The sequence below is a fragment of the Rhinolophus sinicus genome, chromosome 4, assembly GCF_057876585.1.
Source record: "Rhinolophus sinicus isolate RSI-liver-muscle chromosome 4, RSI-T2T, whole genome shotgun sequence".
Classification (NCBI taxonomy): domain Eukaryota; kingdom Metazoa; phylum Chordata; class Mammalia; order Chiroptera; family Rhinolophidae; genus Rhinolophus; species Rhinolophus sinicus.
In genome coordinates, this window is record NC_142504.1 from 62,952,205 (window position 1) to 62,968,455 (window position 16,251).

The 16,251-nt window shown below is 39.7% G+C and overlaps 1 protein-coding gene across 15 annotated transcripts in view; it reads right to left on the reverse strand.

Moving 5' to 3' along the window:
- Positions 1 to 936: 936 nt before the first annotated feature.
- LDLRAD4 (low density lipoprotein receptor class A domain containing 4) overlaps positions 937 to 16,251 on the reverse strand; it is a 612,879-nt gene continuing 597,564 nt past the window's right edge. For all 15 annotated transcript variants that reach the window (XM_074340421.2, XM_074340417.2, XM_074340426.2 and 12 more), the window contains 2 exons: positions 9,913 to 9,966; positions 937 to 8,585 (listed from right to left, as the gene is read on the reverse strand). In XM_074340421.2, coding sequence (XP_074196522.1) covers positions 8,055 to 8,585; positions 9,913 to 9,966 — 585 coding nt within the window. In that variant the 3' untranslated portion in view covers positions 937 to 8,054. The remainder of the gene's footprint in view (positions 8,586 to 9,912; positions 9,967 to 16,251) is intronic.

The window sequence follows — 16,251 nt, forward strand, 5'->3', positions numbered from 1 at the left end:
GGAGAATATTCTTTAATATTTCTCAAGTGACCTGAATAAAACTACAGAATTTATTCTGGAGCATAGTGTGGTTTATCAGTGACTATTTGCTGTTTTAAGGAAAAGAAATCCTCTTGTAGCTATTTTCCTCTTTGTACGTAGCTTTCTGATTCCCTTTCTAAAATAATCTTAATTCAGAATCCAAAATGGGTGTTATGACTAGGGTTTTTAGCTCATACAATTATTTAAATGGTATCTTTTAAGATTTCAGTTTCCAAAGTTCATTACTAACATACAGATGAAAAAAAAATGTATTTCCTACAACTATGCTAAGCTCACTTATTCTAGTAGTTTGGTAGATTGTGTGAGGTTTTGTACATATTCAATCATGTCATCTGTGAATCCATATACTTATTTAGAGCTTAGAGATAATACTATTCTAATCTCTCAGTGCGGGAAATATAGAGTACTTTTGCTACATTATCATGAACTGAAAACCTCTAATGATAAGGACCTTAACCTCTGAGGGTGTCTGTCCTGCTGTTGAACAGTTCTCATTGTTAGGAGTCTTGTTTATGCTTTGGGCTGAGCTGACTTCAGTTTCTCTGTGACAGCCATCCAGAAACTTGAAGACAACTACAAATGCCTCCCCAGGCACCTCAGCTCTGGTGAAGCAGTTGTCAGTGTCTCCTCTCCTGATGAGACCTGAGGATGACCCTTGAATGTTCTGTGGAGAACACAGAATTGAGGAAAGAATCATACGACATGGTCTGACCAGAGTTGCTTATAGCAGAATATGATTTTTGTGAAAAGTCAGAGTGAATACAAGTGAACGGAAAGGTTAGCTAGGGAGCCATAGAAGTGTTTCTTTGAGATGGGTTTTGAAACGTGTAGATTTTTCCCCCACAGATGTGTTTTGTTTTTGAAAGATTAAAAAAAGAAAACAGGAGACATATGTGTATCACTGATAATTTTTAATAATTTTGTGCTATGGTTGACCATAGCATTAAGAACAAGCAGAAAAAGCTGATTTCATAACTTTAACAGCACTTAGAGCAACATCTTTCTTTAAAAGTATTGCAATTACAGACCTTAGGTCTAAGAACTACATCACCATTGCTCAGTTAAAAGAGGCAGATACACAACATTTGGAAATCTTTTTCTGTATATAACTGGGAATTATGTTGAAAAGTAAGTACAAATGGTGGTAAAAAGACTTTAATGACTTCTGCTTATCATAGTTCATTCACATGAACAACTATTTAAAAGTTCACATACAGTTGTACTTTTTTTAGTAGGCTACTTTATAATAAAAATTAAATGAACTAAATGCTGTGAATAGTATTGTACATATTTTAAAACAGTTTTAAACTAGACAAGTATACAATTAGAAAGTGTGATTTTTGAAAGCCATGAAATGAAAAATAGCAGTACACCGACAAGTACATTAAAATGAACCAGTACCATTAACAGTAAAGTTTAGCCTCAATTAGTTCTGTAGAAAGGAAGTTGTGGTGTGGTAACAAATTTTAGTACCTCTGAGTCCAGAACATTCTCAGATGGCACCCACACTGAACAGTTCTCCCGAGAGATGGAACCTGGAGGGGTGGGAGTGTTGTTCCTGACAGTACTGAGCCTCTGTTCTTAATGCTGAATCATGTGGGAGCCCCTGCAGTGTGCAGTGGAGCAGATGGTGGGGGCTGGATGGTCTGGAGAACACACAGATGATAATCTTTCCATGACCCTTTCAAAACACATAACAAAAGAAGGGCTGACTTTTAGTTCATTCAGCATTAAGAGTTGCACCATAGAGGCATTTTTAATTTAAGGATAATCAGTAATAATTGGTTTTCTGGAGAGGATTGTATTGTAATTTTCAAGATCAGAATATACACCACAGAACAAAGAAAAACCATGGAATTTGTTAGAATTAACATCCTGTAGTGACAGAATACACTGAAAATATGGATCAGATGGGCAAGATTTCACTGATTGCCTTTATGGGCAACGCTGGATAGGATGCTTACACCCATGATGCAACAGTGGTTTTAGTAGACATGTTGTTATAGACTTTTCTTTTCATTTTTTAATACTAGAATATTTGACGATAAATGCAGAGGTCACAGTCAGACACTAAAAACTGAACTGGAAGTAGACGCTGTCTGTGTAAGAGGGCTGTGACATAGCGTGCAACTGAAAACGTAATCCCTAACCAATGGTAAAACCTAGTTTGTTTTTTGGGTCAAGATCACCATGAGACACCAAAAGGAATGGACATAAGATTCTTCACTTGGCTGGCTGATAGCTAATTCTCTGCTGATGATAACCTGTAACAAAATATTTTTTTTTTCAAAGAATGGGGTCCTAAGTGGGTTCATTTTTCCTGAGGTATTCTTTCCCTACCAAACCACTGTCATTTCATTGGCTTCACTGCTTCGATTTGTTGAAGAAAAAGGCACAGAAAGACTTGGCACTCAGATGGTCATAAATGCCTCTGTATTGCACAAAGTCCTCTGCGGCAGTCCGATTTACCTACTCTGGATGTAATTTTTGCAGTTTTAACAAAATGTGCACTTTTTCTGGGGTCTTAACATCTTCATTATTCTATAACATGACATAATGTCTTTTTATAAATCAAGTTGAAAAATCAGCTTGTTAAAGTTTTTCTGACTTTAACAGTGGTCCAATTGGACATTACTAAAGAGATTAAAATAAGCTTATAGTGGCAACCAAAAAAGATGGAATTTTTTAAAATTATTTTTTAAAAGTGGTTTCACAGCAAAGATGCAACTCAATTGCTATACATACGCTGGTCATAAACTGTGGCTTGCTTGTTCTGACTTCTTTCCCTTGTGTTATAATATTGATATTTAATAGGAAAATAAACTACATAGACTTTTATCTGTATGCATCCATTTGCAAATTTCCTTACAAAAGAGGACAAAGCACATAGGCATTCACAAATCCTATGCCATTTCTGTTAAAATTGGTATCTATACATTATATTACAGTATTAACAATTTTTGTCTACCCATTGGGTAGGATATGTGCATAATATATTCAAGTTATATACAGCACCTTACAAATAAGGACATAAGAAAAGACAAACAACTGAAGAAGCACCATTGTAAGTGAGGCACAGCAAAGGTGGGAGCACAGAGTATGGCAGTGATGGGGGCTTGGTTCCTCTGTCTACTAAAAGCAGAACATGAGACAACTTGGTTGCTTAAAAACTACTGACATGCAGAGCTCTCTGAAGTGATATGGATCCATATAATATGCATATTTCTCAGTATAGCTTTAAGCCCCACCACAGTACACATAAACAAGCATACAGAGGGAGGAAGACAGTGCTTTCTTAGCAAGGCATCCCACTCACACACGACAGTTTCCTAATGCAGCCAACCTGGAAATCAGCAGCAGTAGCAGAAGCAGCAACAGCAACTGACTGTCTCATCCTGGCAGAAATTACACACTTGAACTATGTATGCAAAAGATGCAGCACTTTGGGTAGTAAAATAACCCAAACTGAAATCTTGATTTCTAAAAATGCCTATTCCTAGGATATCGCAAGGCAGGAGAGTACTTTCCATTTTCTATCCATGTCTCTGATCTCTGGATAGAAGTTTCTGGCAGCTGGCAGCAGGGCCTTGTTGGAATTCATAAGTTAGGTGCTGCAAAGCTGCCAGGACTATCATTTGTGTCTTGGGTGAAAGCAATGTTTCTTAATCTGTGACTTTGGTGTGCCACTGTTAGATACAGCATTCCTAACATCGAGTAGGGGAGACTTGCCAACTTGTCACCCAATTGTGTTATTTTATCTAAATCTGCCAAGGCTATGGTAATCTAGGTGAATGTAAGCAGAACAGGAACCTGCATTCCTGCTCATCAACGAAGGTTGGGGATGTTGGTGGCCAGCGAGGAGGCAGGCTTGGGAGAATATGTCACTCACTGTACAAAGGCTTGGCGCCAAGCACTGGCATATTTCTGTTTCTAGTCAGTCACTTAGACAAAATCAAAAAGTTAACAAAAACCAAGTATCCTTCCCAGGCTTTTTTCCTTCAGACACTGTTAAGCTTTCAAATTTTTAAGAAAAATGAATGGCATACAAATTAGCATGTAGTTAATGTTGCTGTGCTAAATATAAATAGCAAATCTCAAGAAGCCAGCACCAATGCAGCAAACACAAGACGTGAGGTGGCTCAGAACGACGCAGGAGTGAGCGCCAACAGCATAGATGGACTTTCTTTTGAGAGCCGGAGCCGGACGGGGTGTATCTCTGCTATGGACCAGTATCTGAAGGGCACGACTCTTCCTAAAAAGGACTTCCTAGAGAAGAGCAAATGGATGGAAGATACAGGATCACCTCTGTCAGGATGCAACTACTGGTTCTGAGAGGAAGGCGGGGATTTGAAAGGATTCTTCTAGAGCAGAGAAGCTTTCTGAAAGTGCTTGCCTCTTGACACCTTCTCATGCTTATGAAGAGAAAGCCGAAGAAGAGCAAATGGAGATATTTAGAAGCTTGATACTCATCTGTGTACCACATTACTATACTGGTGTTAGGCCTCCAGTTTACTGTTGGCCCCTATTTCCTCTCCCATAAATTTGAGCTAAAATTAGTGGATATATGTGTATCTTCATGACAAATCTTGGTAAGTTTTAAATATTCTCCTCTGCTATCTTGAAATTTCTTGGCTTGTGTCTGTGTGTATGTTTGGTGGGGGTATGCTTGACAAGCTTCTTTAACACTAAATTTTGGTCACACACAGAGAAAAGATTAGCTTTTTAAACGCATAATTTGTTTAGCAAAATCTATTTTGGCTTCAGTATTTGAAGAACACTAGCCTTTCTGAAAAAACAAATACATGTCTGAAGACTGTTCCTCTAAATGGGACTTAATAGGCCTTGGGTTTCATATTCTTCGAAGTCCCTGGGACAATGGACAAGTCACAGCAGGATGCCCAGAGTACCAGTACCCACCAACTATTCTTTTGAACAGTGCAATCCTTTGTCTTGACATTCTACTGAAGTAATAAACCTATCATCGATTGCCTAAATCACTGCTTCCTAAACTGGGCCATCGGGCTCCATAAGCACAGGCTTCTTGAACATTAGGCCCCACTGTGCAAGCTGCGTCTTCACAATCACTCCTCTTTCCACACCAGGCCAGTGAGATGATGCGATATGAACAGGTCAGCCACAATCTTCAAAAGAGCTACTGATCTAAATCACTTTTTCTCTGTATCGAAGGGAAACTATTAATTCATGACCCTGGCTTTTAAACCAAGTCATTACAAAGTACCAGCCTCAGGACCATTCAAGTCATGGTTTCATATGTCACTGTCTTCAATAACTAACCTAAAGGGCAATTTTCTAAAGTGTCTGAATGTGAGAAACCTCTCTTTTGAAGGATAAAGTTATTTGAATTAAATCACTGTGGACATCTGCAAAACTTTCATATACTTGCAAAATGACTAAGGAATTTACAAGTTTCTGACCTTAGTTCATTCTTGCAGCAGGTAGGAAAGTTAAGGATTGTAAAACCATTTTGAGCTAGAGCTATAGGGTGGGTTCACCCACTTTATCGAAATTGCAGGCAAGGTTTGGAATGATGACATCGTTAGCTAACCCTGTCATTTTGCATTTGAGGAGATACCTGACCAGTAAATTAATTACCCTGAATCCCCACTAATGGGGTCCTGACTGGAACAAGTACTTGACAGGGTGAGATGAGGCTTCATGCCACAAAGATTGCCAACTTCCTTCAAGCACAGGCTTGTGACACAGGCAATGAGCTGGCCTGTCAGGAGGCTCTAGGGCAGTGGGAAAGGCCCCAGTCTCTGGTTCTGAGTCAAGGCTCCCAGAGCTCTGCCCAGTCTTGGAATTCCTACTGCAGCCCTCAGCGTCCAGACTTCCAAACAGAGTCTGGAGTGTGAGTGACAACTGTTGCCCACCGTTTTTCTCTCCCTTTCTACGAGTTTGACTAGTCCTGTGGATGTTACTGGGTGAAATGAAAACATCTAATGAAGATTCCAATCCTCAAAACAAAACAACCAGCAACCTACGGACCAACCAAGAGAAGCATCAGAAAAGAGCAGAGAGCAGTGGACAGGGCTTGTATTAGGTTGGTGCAACAGTAATCGCGATTTTTGCAATTATTTTTCTTTTAAATCGCAATTACTCTTGAACCAACCTATTAGCTCAGAACAGTCTCTCCAGCTCTCAGCCAACAGCACAAAGTCACCTCACTGAGAAATTGCCTTGGAGACCCACAGACAGACACGAACACACATGTGCTGATTTGGCTTTAAAACTGCAGTGGTCAGAGTCATTGAGTCATCATTCCAATCCATCCTGTTACATGCAGAAGCCAAAAGGACCTAACTTGCTCAGAGAAGATTACAGATAAACCTGTCCGTGGTGTGGTATTGGTTGAACTTATTGGCTGGTGCTGTTATAAAAGCCAAATGCTTACTTCTGCAAAAGAAAGTTATTTATTTTACATAGGGACAAATGTTTGTAAACATCAGAAATATTAAAACTAACAATATTTAAAATTAGTTTCTAGTTGCATTTTAACTGCATGTTGTGCTTTTTATCCTGTGCTTTTAAAGTTGCTCCTCTGCCCTGCAGTGTTTTGTAACTGACTATCCAGTTCTTGCCACCACTGCAAAGGCTGAGTGAGCTCCCACAGGAGTTTGGGTTGTGAGCACTGCATTCCTCTAGGAATGCTGCGCCAATACTAGTGAAGTGCAATGGCTTATCTTGTTCAGCAATGTGGTATCCTTTTGTCAATTCCAGGGGCTTCCTATGCATGCAGAACCCACTGCCGGCATCACTCAAACACCAAAGCCAGAGGGCTGTATGGGGAGAGAGCCTCTTGAGCACTGACCAGCCATCCAGGACTGAACTGAACTATCTAGGAAAGGAGAGAGACAGTGGGAATACACTGACAAGTCACATATTTCAACAGTACTAAAAATAACCACCTTGCATTTTAAATAATTTATTGCATAAAATAATGTATGTATCTGAGTATATTTCATGCTACAGTGAAAAAAATCTAAGTTACTGAAGAAACTGCACTGTTGGAGGATGAGGGCAGCACTGCATGATACTGGGATACATAAATGCATGTGTCAGGTTCATTTTTAATAAAGTATGCAGCCTAAGTCTAGTAGAGTAACCAACAAGTCAGAAATACTGGAACTTAGTATTTACTATCTTCCATCCAAAAGTCTCCAAATACTTCAATGATACACTGCTATCTGATGCAAATTCTTGCAATAATGACTTTCTTGATTTACATAAATCGGCATATGTGAGGCTACATCCCCAAACACCTTTCCTTGCATGATTATGGGAGCACTCCAGGGTATTCCTTGGGCCTAATAATAGTCCACAGGTGAAAAGACAACATACAGAACTTCACGTAAAACAATTTGCTCATGTATATTTTAAACATTAAGTAGTGCAACTTTAAAAAACACATCATCATAAAAACACAAATTAACTCCTTGCATTCATCTAGCTTTTCCACTTTATACCTTGGCACAAAAAACAGGAATTTTGAATCATATTTTTAAAACAAAATAAAAGTTCCACATCTTGGGAGAAAAAGCAAACTGGCCAATTCTTCCCCATGATAATACATAATAATGCTTCCTTCTTTATTCAGTTAATTATAAAACGGGCCATCCTGGCCTCTTTCTCTGCAGTCTACTTTCATAATTAAATAAATCAAATACCTCTGTGGGTTTTATTTCATGATATCTTCAAAGCATCCCTTTCTTTGTGTTCCCATGCCCACCCTTTTCCCACCCCCACCCCCCATCCCGATGCCTGCCCCCAAATAAACACTGTTTATGGTCAGACAGGATGGACGTTTGTATTTCAGTCTAGTTTGCATGCAATTCCCCTGAAAGAAATCAGAAACAAAGACCACGTTTGCACATTTGGTTTTACTTAGTTGTAGCATGTAAAACTGAAGAACACTGTGCCTGGGAGCGGAGGGGTGGTGCAGCCCTCTTCCCTCCTAAGTTTCTTTCTCCTCAACTCAAGTGCACATTGGAGGATTAGACAAGATTTCCAGGCTTCCTGTCTTTGCCCTGGATGGGCACCACTGTGCTCTCCGAGATGTCCTGCTGAAATGACAGTCTGCTGCTTCTGTGCGCGTTGCTGTGCTGGTGATGGAAGAAAGAGGCTCCTGGGTAGTGGCCCATCACCTCGCTGTAAGTCGGGGGCGGCCCCTCCATCCTCCCATTACTGCTGCAGGTGCTGGCACTTATGCCCGAATTGCTGCTGGGTGGGCACGGGCCCCCATTGTACACAGAAATGTCTATCAAATCACTGTCGAATATGGTCCGGTTGGGCGGGGCTCTCACAGATTCTCGGTTGAGTTCCATCTGCTGTTCGGGGTCCCTGAGCTGCAAGGTACAGGGCCCCTGGTAAGGAGGTGGCTCTTCCCCATCAGACAGGGAAATGGTGGGGGGAAGGTCAATCTCGTGCTGCACATAGGGGTAGGTGGGCTGGAAGCGGCTAAACCGATCCCTCTGGATAAAAGACGGTGCAGTAAACCTATCCCGAGAACGCGGGGCATACATGATCTGCAAGGAACAAAGCAAAAGCTTGACGACATTCTTGACACAATAATGACCACGAATGTGATGATATAAAGAAAATTTACGCTTGGTCTGTTTTCTCACCCATCTGTAAACTTTCCCCCCAACAAAACAGGAAAAGACTATCCCAGAAAAAAAAATGTAGTTTCCTTATTCCTCGTGACTTAAACCACTCACCTTACCAAATTACAGTTTATTCAAGATGGTTCAACAGTGGAGAATTGTGGTTAACTGAAAATTTGGGTTTAATGGGAGTTATTGTGTACATTATGTATACCGTTCCCACCGGTTAAAGTAGAATACAATAGTAACTTCCAGAGTGCAGTAAACAGTAACATAGTGGAAGAATGCTGTGCAGACAGCGCTCTGGTACTGTCCGCCATGTGACCTGGTCCAGGCCTCCACTTCTTTACCTACAAAGTAAGAGGACTGGCAGGCCTGCTTTCTCAGGTCCCTTCCAGCTCTCACAGCTATGATTCGTAAGAGTAGGGAGTGGCTCAGAGTTTTCATGGTAAATGTGAGTTATAACTTCACACCATGGTGCTTAGAACAGGTAGGGGGCCCTGGGTCAATTTATGAATTATTTATAGGAGGCTATTGCTCTATCAATTACTTAGAAAAATATGGAACAAGTGACTTCTTTTTCTTTCTGGTTTCTAACCTTTAACAGTTATTGCTTTCTACATAAAGTTTCCTGTAGCTATTTTTAGTAACTGACATGAAAAATGTTTTGTATTCCAAAGTAAATAGGATTATAGTTATTGTTTCCAAAGTGAATTCTTACATAATTGTCTCATCTATTTCACCATCCATTCTTCTAGAGGAGAGATATTATATATATATATATATATATATATACATCCCCATCCATCCATTGACTTCCCTCATACCATATTCTTAACTTAAAGGCAAAAAAACTGTGTTTTTTTAAAGTCATACTATTAAACTTAGAGATGTGGAAATGAATCATGTTATATTTATAAACTATGTCCACATCTGCCAAGCCTCATTATTAGCAGTTTATAGGATCGTGTAAAGATCAGGGATTCTCAACCTGTTTTCTATAAGAAACTTTAGCACAAATAATCTCTAGAAGATTCTAGGGAAAAATGCCACCAACCCCCACTTTTAAACAAAATTATAGGCATATGACTTAATTTATATGTGTTATTTCTTAAGCTATGCTATAACACATTTAACCTTTGCACTAATTTTGTTGCAATGGTTTATTTCCCTCCTCCCCTCTCCTATGCACATCGGGTTCAGTAGCTTCCTCCTGCCATCCACAGGCTTCCCTTGTCCAACGCCTTACCTCCGAGGTACCTGGCCGAGGACCGGAGGCGTCTGAAGGCCACAGGCGCCCTTCCTGGTGGTGGGTGTGGGGGGAGGGAGGAAAGAACGTCACAAGAAAATAATCAGTTTCATAACAGCAGCACCTAAAATCAAGGAACTACATTCCTTTTTGACAGTAACAGACCTGTTTAAAACAGAACAACAAAGAATTGTTTCTTTTTTATATACTGAACATCACAGTGAGAATGGTGACCAAAAAGAAAAGTTAGAAATTTTAGGTCTCTGCCAGATTTGAAACAGACTGGATTTGAAATAGATTTGAAGCTAAACATCTTTCAAACTATCTACTTGTGTGTGAAATACATTCAAATGTCATCAAACAGTATTCAGTCACACCTAGATTTGGGTGGATCTGGGTGAATTAATCTCTTATACGGAGGCCTACCCCATGCTGGCCAAGGGCCAGCCAAGGCCCTTCTGAACTGTGACGTGGCTTTGAGTTAAACAGCAGCAGCAGAAGTAAAGCACTGCCCTGCCATACTGGTTGGCTTTCAAAGTGAAAACTGTTTCCAAAGCCTGAAGGCCCTTCGAGCATCTTCTAGTCAATTTATTCTTCAGTCTGTATATTCCCAAGGCAGATGGAACTTGATATCTAGTTGCTTAACATCATTTTTTCAAAACTGTTTGGCCAGACCAACAGTAGGCATTATTAAGGGTCATTTCTAACACCATAAACTTGTTTACAAAGCACTACAATGCGTCATCCCTTTTGAACCCAAATTGCTGGCTGCTGGCAAGGGACTGTTGGACTATTAGCTAAAGGCCTCTTACTATAATAAAGAGAATAAGGACTATGGGGGAGGGGGGCAGCTGTCTGTATTTTTGGATTCCCAGGAATATTTGTACATGACTTTGTGCGATCACTGAGCCTCCTGAGAGCCAAAAAGGGCCCACAAGTAGACCTGAGAGGTAAAACACCCCTAAGTCTCTCTTGCTCTCTTTTGTAGGCCAGTATTCTAATACAAACATCCCCTTTGATGTTCAACAGGGTGTTTGTCTAGTTCATACAACTTGTTCCTAAGATACAGGCTATCATGGACTCAGCTGCAAAAATCTGAACAGACCCAGCAGCATTTAGAGGAGGTTTGGTCTTAAAGTTTGACTATAAAATTATGTGATGGACCATTACAGCTCTGGTCTGGCTAAGGTGATAGACCTAATTGAATCTAATGAAGTGGCTGACACACACTCACGAGCAGCCTTTCACCAGCCAAGGCAGCTTGCACAGCACTCAGGTCAAAGTGAAATAATCACTACAGTTCTGGGTTGTTGCAGCAACTTTCATATTGAAAACGACATAAAAACTCATCCTCGGATGTTTCCAAAACTCATAACTCTGCCCTAGCTCCTCTTTCTTTCTTGATATGGCGCTCAGTGACTTCTGCCTACCAGCCACCTCAATGATATCGGCTCTAATCTTCCAGCCAGAGGACTGCCACCAGGAAACAGCAAAAACAGCAGATTAAAGCACAGTGTGGAGCATAATGGCCAGAAATAAAACCACCAAATGAAGTGAGAGGGAAGTGACCCAGAAGTAGGTGGTTGCACATTTTCTGAAAATGGCAATAACCATCCTCAATGGCTTTAGTCCCCTAAAAAGTAGCAAAACTGAAAAAGTGTCTAAGAGATTAAGCCTTGTGCACACACAATCTTATATTTCACATTAACCTCTTTGTTATTAAATTCATTGGGCACTTTTTGGCGCTCCTCTCACCTGGCCTCCCAGTAGCACTGGGCCCTCTCTTGTTGATCTCAGTGACATCATTCCTCCTGGTTCACACCCTCACTTCTCTGACCACTTTGCTACCTGGCAGGGGGGTGCTTTCAGCTCTGCATTTTGGTTAAATGTTGGAGTTCCTTAGAGCCTGTCTGGGGCCCCTCTCCTCTCACCAAGGTCTCCCTGGGCCACCTCATTCCCTCTATAGCTTACAGGGACATCCTCATGGGGATGGGTCTATCTCTGGCCCCACCTTCTCCCAGGAGCTCCAGATGCTGTCCACTGAGGAAATCATGAGTGCAAACATCAGCAGAGCTTCCCTATGTCATGCATTGCTCCTTCTTATGTCACGAAGTGAAAGCAGGGAGAGAGAAGGCAGGTTAAAAGAAACAACAACTTTATACCATTCAATTTTGTGACAAACTTTTATTTTCTCTTGGATCTTCTTTGATTTACTAAAATGAAATCTTTATTGTTAATAAATATATTATTTGTCATTCTCCTGCTAATTTAGTCACTGTCAGGTAATCACTTATGTTTGACCATTTCTGAGTAGGATGACAACATTTTTCTTCTGAATCTGCAAGTTGTAGGCAGAGCCTGGATTGCAGTAAACATGCCAAGGGAGAGGCTTTCCCTTGTGACAGTGTCACCCAGTCTAAATCCACAAAAAAGCACAACCACAGTACACACATAAGTGCACACAGACACCTGAGTGCACATGTGTAGTTTGTCTCCTATGCTAAGTACACTTTGAATCAATGACATCTGGTACTCTGGCTTCCCTGACTTAGCCCTGGAAGTTGCCTCTACAAGCCCTCTGGTGAACACAGCTACTGGGACCCAGGCCTATGAAACCCTTGGAGCACCCTGAGTTGCTGGCTGGTCATCAAGGGTCTCTGCTGAATGTACATCTTGTGGGAAAGGGACGCGGGACAGCTCCAAATCTTGTAGGCTTAAAGACATGCATTTTCAGACTCCTTTATACTCGCAGAATCTTCTTTGTATTTTCCTCCTTCTGAATGGTCAATGAATAGCCACACTGACAGAAAAATTCTGACAAAACAGAATCTGCTTGACACTAAAACACGTGTATTAAACATTTTTTAAAAATCACTTAATCTTCCAAATGATTGTCTTTATTATGCCAACAGTGTTATTTTCAGACCTGGAAAACAGACCTGAATTATTTTCCCTTTAAATCTGACTATCTGGCACTTTTTTAGGGGTGGGTGGTGAGTGGGAAATCAAAATTGACTTGTCTTCTTTTTTTATTAAGGTAAAACATACATAACATAAAATTAGCCATTTTAATAATTTAAAAGTATACAGTTCTGTGGCATTAAGTACATTCCCTTTGTCGTGCAACTATTACCACCATCCATCTCCAGAACGTTTTCATCTTCCAGAACTAAAATGCTACACTCATTAAACACTAACTTCCCACTCCTTTTTCCCCTCAGTCCCTGGTAACCACCATTACATTTTCTGTCTCTATGAATTTGACTATTCTAGGTACCTCATATAAGTGGAATTATAAAATATTTGTCCTTTTGAGGACACGTACAATATTGTGTCCTTATTTCACTTAGCATAATGTCTTTAAGGGTCATCCATTTAATTAAAAAGAAGGTTCATCCATATTGTAGCATGTGTCATTCATTTTTTAAAGCTGAATAATACTCCACTGTGGGACCAGACCATATTTTATTCATTCATTCATTCATTCATTCATTCATTCATTCATTCACTGATGGATGGTTTAGTTGTTTCTACCTTTGGGCTGTTGTGAACAATACTGCTATGAAGAAGGGGAACACAAGTATCTTTCTGAATCTCTGCTTTTAATTCTTGTGGGTATATATATCCAGAAGTGGACTTGCTGGATCATAAGGTAATTCTATGTTTAATTTTTTGAGGAACCACCATACTGTTTATAGTGGCGGTACCATTTTACATTCCCACCACCAGTGCATGTGGTTTCAATTTCTTCACATCTTTGCCAACATTTGTTGTTCTCTCTTTCTTTGATAATAGCCATCCCAATAGGTATGATGTGGTATCTCATTATGATTTTGAACACTAATCATACACAAATCAGTCAGGGTTCTTCAAAGAAACAGAACCAATAGGGAGTATGTGTGTGTGCACGTGTGTGTATGTACACACATTTATCTTATATCTATCTATTTATCTATCTATCTATCTATCTATCTATCTATCTATCTATCATCTACTATAGAAATTGGCTCATCTGGTTATGGAGCCCCACAATCTGCCATGTGCAAGATGGAGAACCAGGAAAACTGGTGGTATAGTCCAATCTAAATCTGAAGGCCTGAGAACTGGGTACCACTAGTGTAAGTCTTGGACTCCAAAAGCCCAAGAACCAGGAGCTCCAATGTCAGAGGGTAAGAGAAGCGTCCCAGCTCAAGAAGAAAGAGAGAGAATTTTGCCCTTTCTCTGCCTTTTTGTTCTATTTGGGTCCCAAGGAATTGGAAGCGGCCCACCCACATTAGTGAGGGCAGATTTTCTTTATTCAACCAACTGAGTCAAATGTTAATATCTTCTGGAATTATTCTCACAGACACATCCAGAAAAAATGTTTTACCAGCAATCTGGGCATCGCTAAGCTCAGCCATGTTGACATGCAAAATCAGTCATCACAATTAGTGATACTGAGCTCTTTTCAAATGCTTATTGCCCATTTGTATATCTTCTTTGGAGAAATGTCTATTCAAGTCCTTAGCCTATATTTAAATCGGAATGTCCATTATTTTGTTGTTGAGTTGCAGGTGTTCTTTACATATCCTGAATATTAGTCCCTTATAAGACATATGATTTGCAAGTTTTTTTCTCCCATTTTGTTAGTAGCCTTTTTCATTCTCTTGATTGTGTTCTTTGACAAACATAAGTTTTTAATTTTTGAAGTCCAATTTATTATATATCTTTTGGTGCCTGTGCGTTTGGTCTTGTATCTAATAAATCATTGCCAAATCCAACATCATGAAGTTTTTTTCTCATTTTCTTTAAGAATATTATACTTCTAACTCTTACACTTAGGTTTTTGATCATATTGAGTTACTTTTTTTGTATATGGTATAACATAAGATATAGGTTCAATGTCATTATTTTGCATGTGGATATACAGTTTTCCCAGCAGCATTTATTTATTTATTTATTGGGGTGACAATTGTTAGAAAAATTACATAGATTTCAGGTGTACAATTCTGTATTACATCATCTATAAATCCCATTGTGTGTTCACCACCCAGAGTCAGTTCCCCTTCCATCACCATATATTTGATAACCCTTACCCTAATCTCCCACCCTCCACCCCCTTATCCTCTGGTAACCATTAAACTATTGTCTGTGTCTATGAGTTTTTGTTCACTCATTTGTTTGTCTTGTTTTTTTGTTGTTTTTGGTTTATATACCACATATCAGTAAATCATATGGTTCTCTGCTTTTTCTGTCTGACTTATTTCTCTCAGCATTATATTCTCAAGATCCATGCATGTTGTCACAAATGGTCTTATTTCATCTTTTCTTACTGCCGAATAGTATTCCATTGTGTACATATACCACAACTTCTTTATCGATTCATCTATTGAAGGACATTTTGGTTGTTTCCATGTCTTGGCCACCGTAAACAAAGCTGCAATGAACATTGGAGCTCACATGTCTTTATGTATAAATGTTTTCAGATTTTTTGGGTAGATACCCAGGAGGGGAATTGCTGGGTCATATGGTAATTCTACTCGTAATTTTTTGAGGAAGCTCCACACAGCCTTCCATAACAGCTGCACCAGTCTGCATTCCCACCAACAGTGTATGAGGGTTCCTTTTTCTCCACAGCCTCTCCAACACTTGTTACTATTTGTCTTGTTGATGATAGCCATTCTGACTGGGGTGAGGTGATATCTCATTGTGGTTTTGATTTGCATTTCTCTGATAATTAGTGATATTGAGCATTTTTTCATATGTCTATTTGCCATTTGTATGACCTCTTTGGAGAAATATCTCTTTAGGTCATCAGCCCATTTTTCAATTGGGTTGTTTGTTTTTTTGTTGTTGAGTTTCATGAGTTTCTTGTATATTTTGCATATAAGCCCCTTATCGGAGGCACTGTTTGCAAAAATCTTCTCCCATTCAGTTGGTGGCCTCTTCATTTTGTCAATGGTTTCATTTGCTGTGCAGAAGCTTTTAAGTTTCATAGAGTCCCATTCGTTTATTTTAGGTTTTACTTCCATTGCCTTTGGAGTCAAATTCATAAAATGGACCTTGTGAACCCAAGGTCCATAAGTTTAGTACCTATGTTTTCTTCTATGCAGTTTATTGTGTCTTCTATGCAGTTTATTGTGTCAAAGACCTGACACAATAAGTCTTTGATCCATTTTGAATTAATTTTGGTACATGGTGACAGATAGCAGTGCAGTTTCATTGTTTTGCACGTGGCTAGCCAATTCTCCCAGCACCACTTATTGAAGAGGCTGTCTTTTATCGATTGCATGTTTTTCACTTCTTTGTCAAATTTATCTGTCCATATTTATGTGGTTTTATTTATGGGTTCTCAATTCT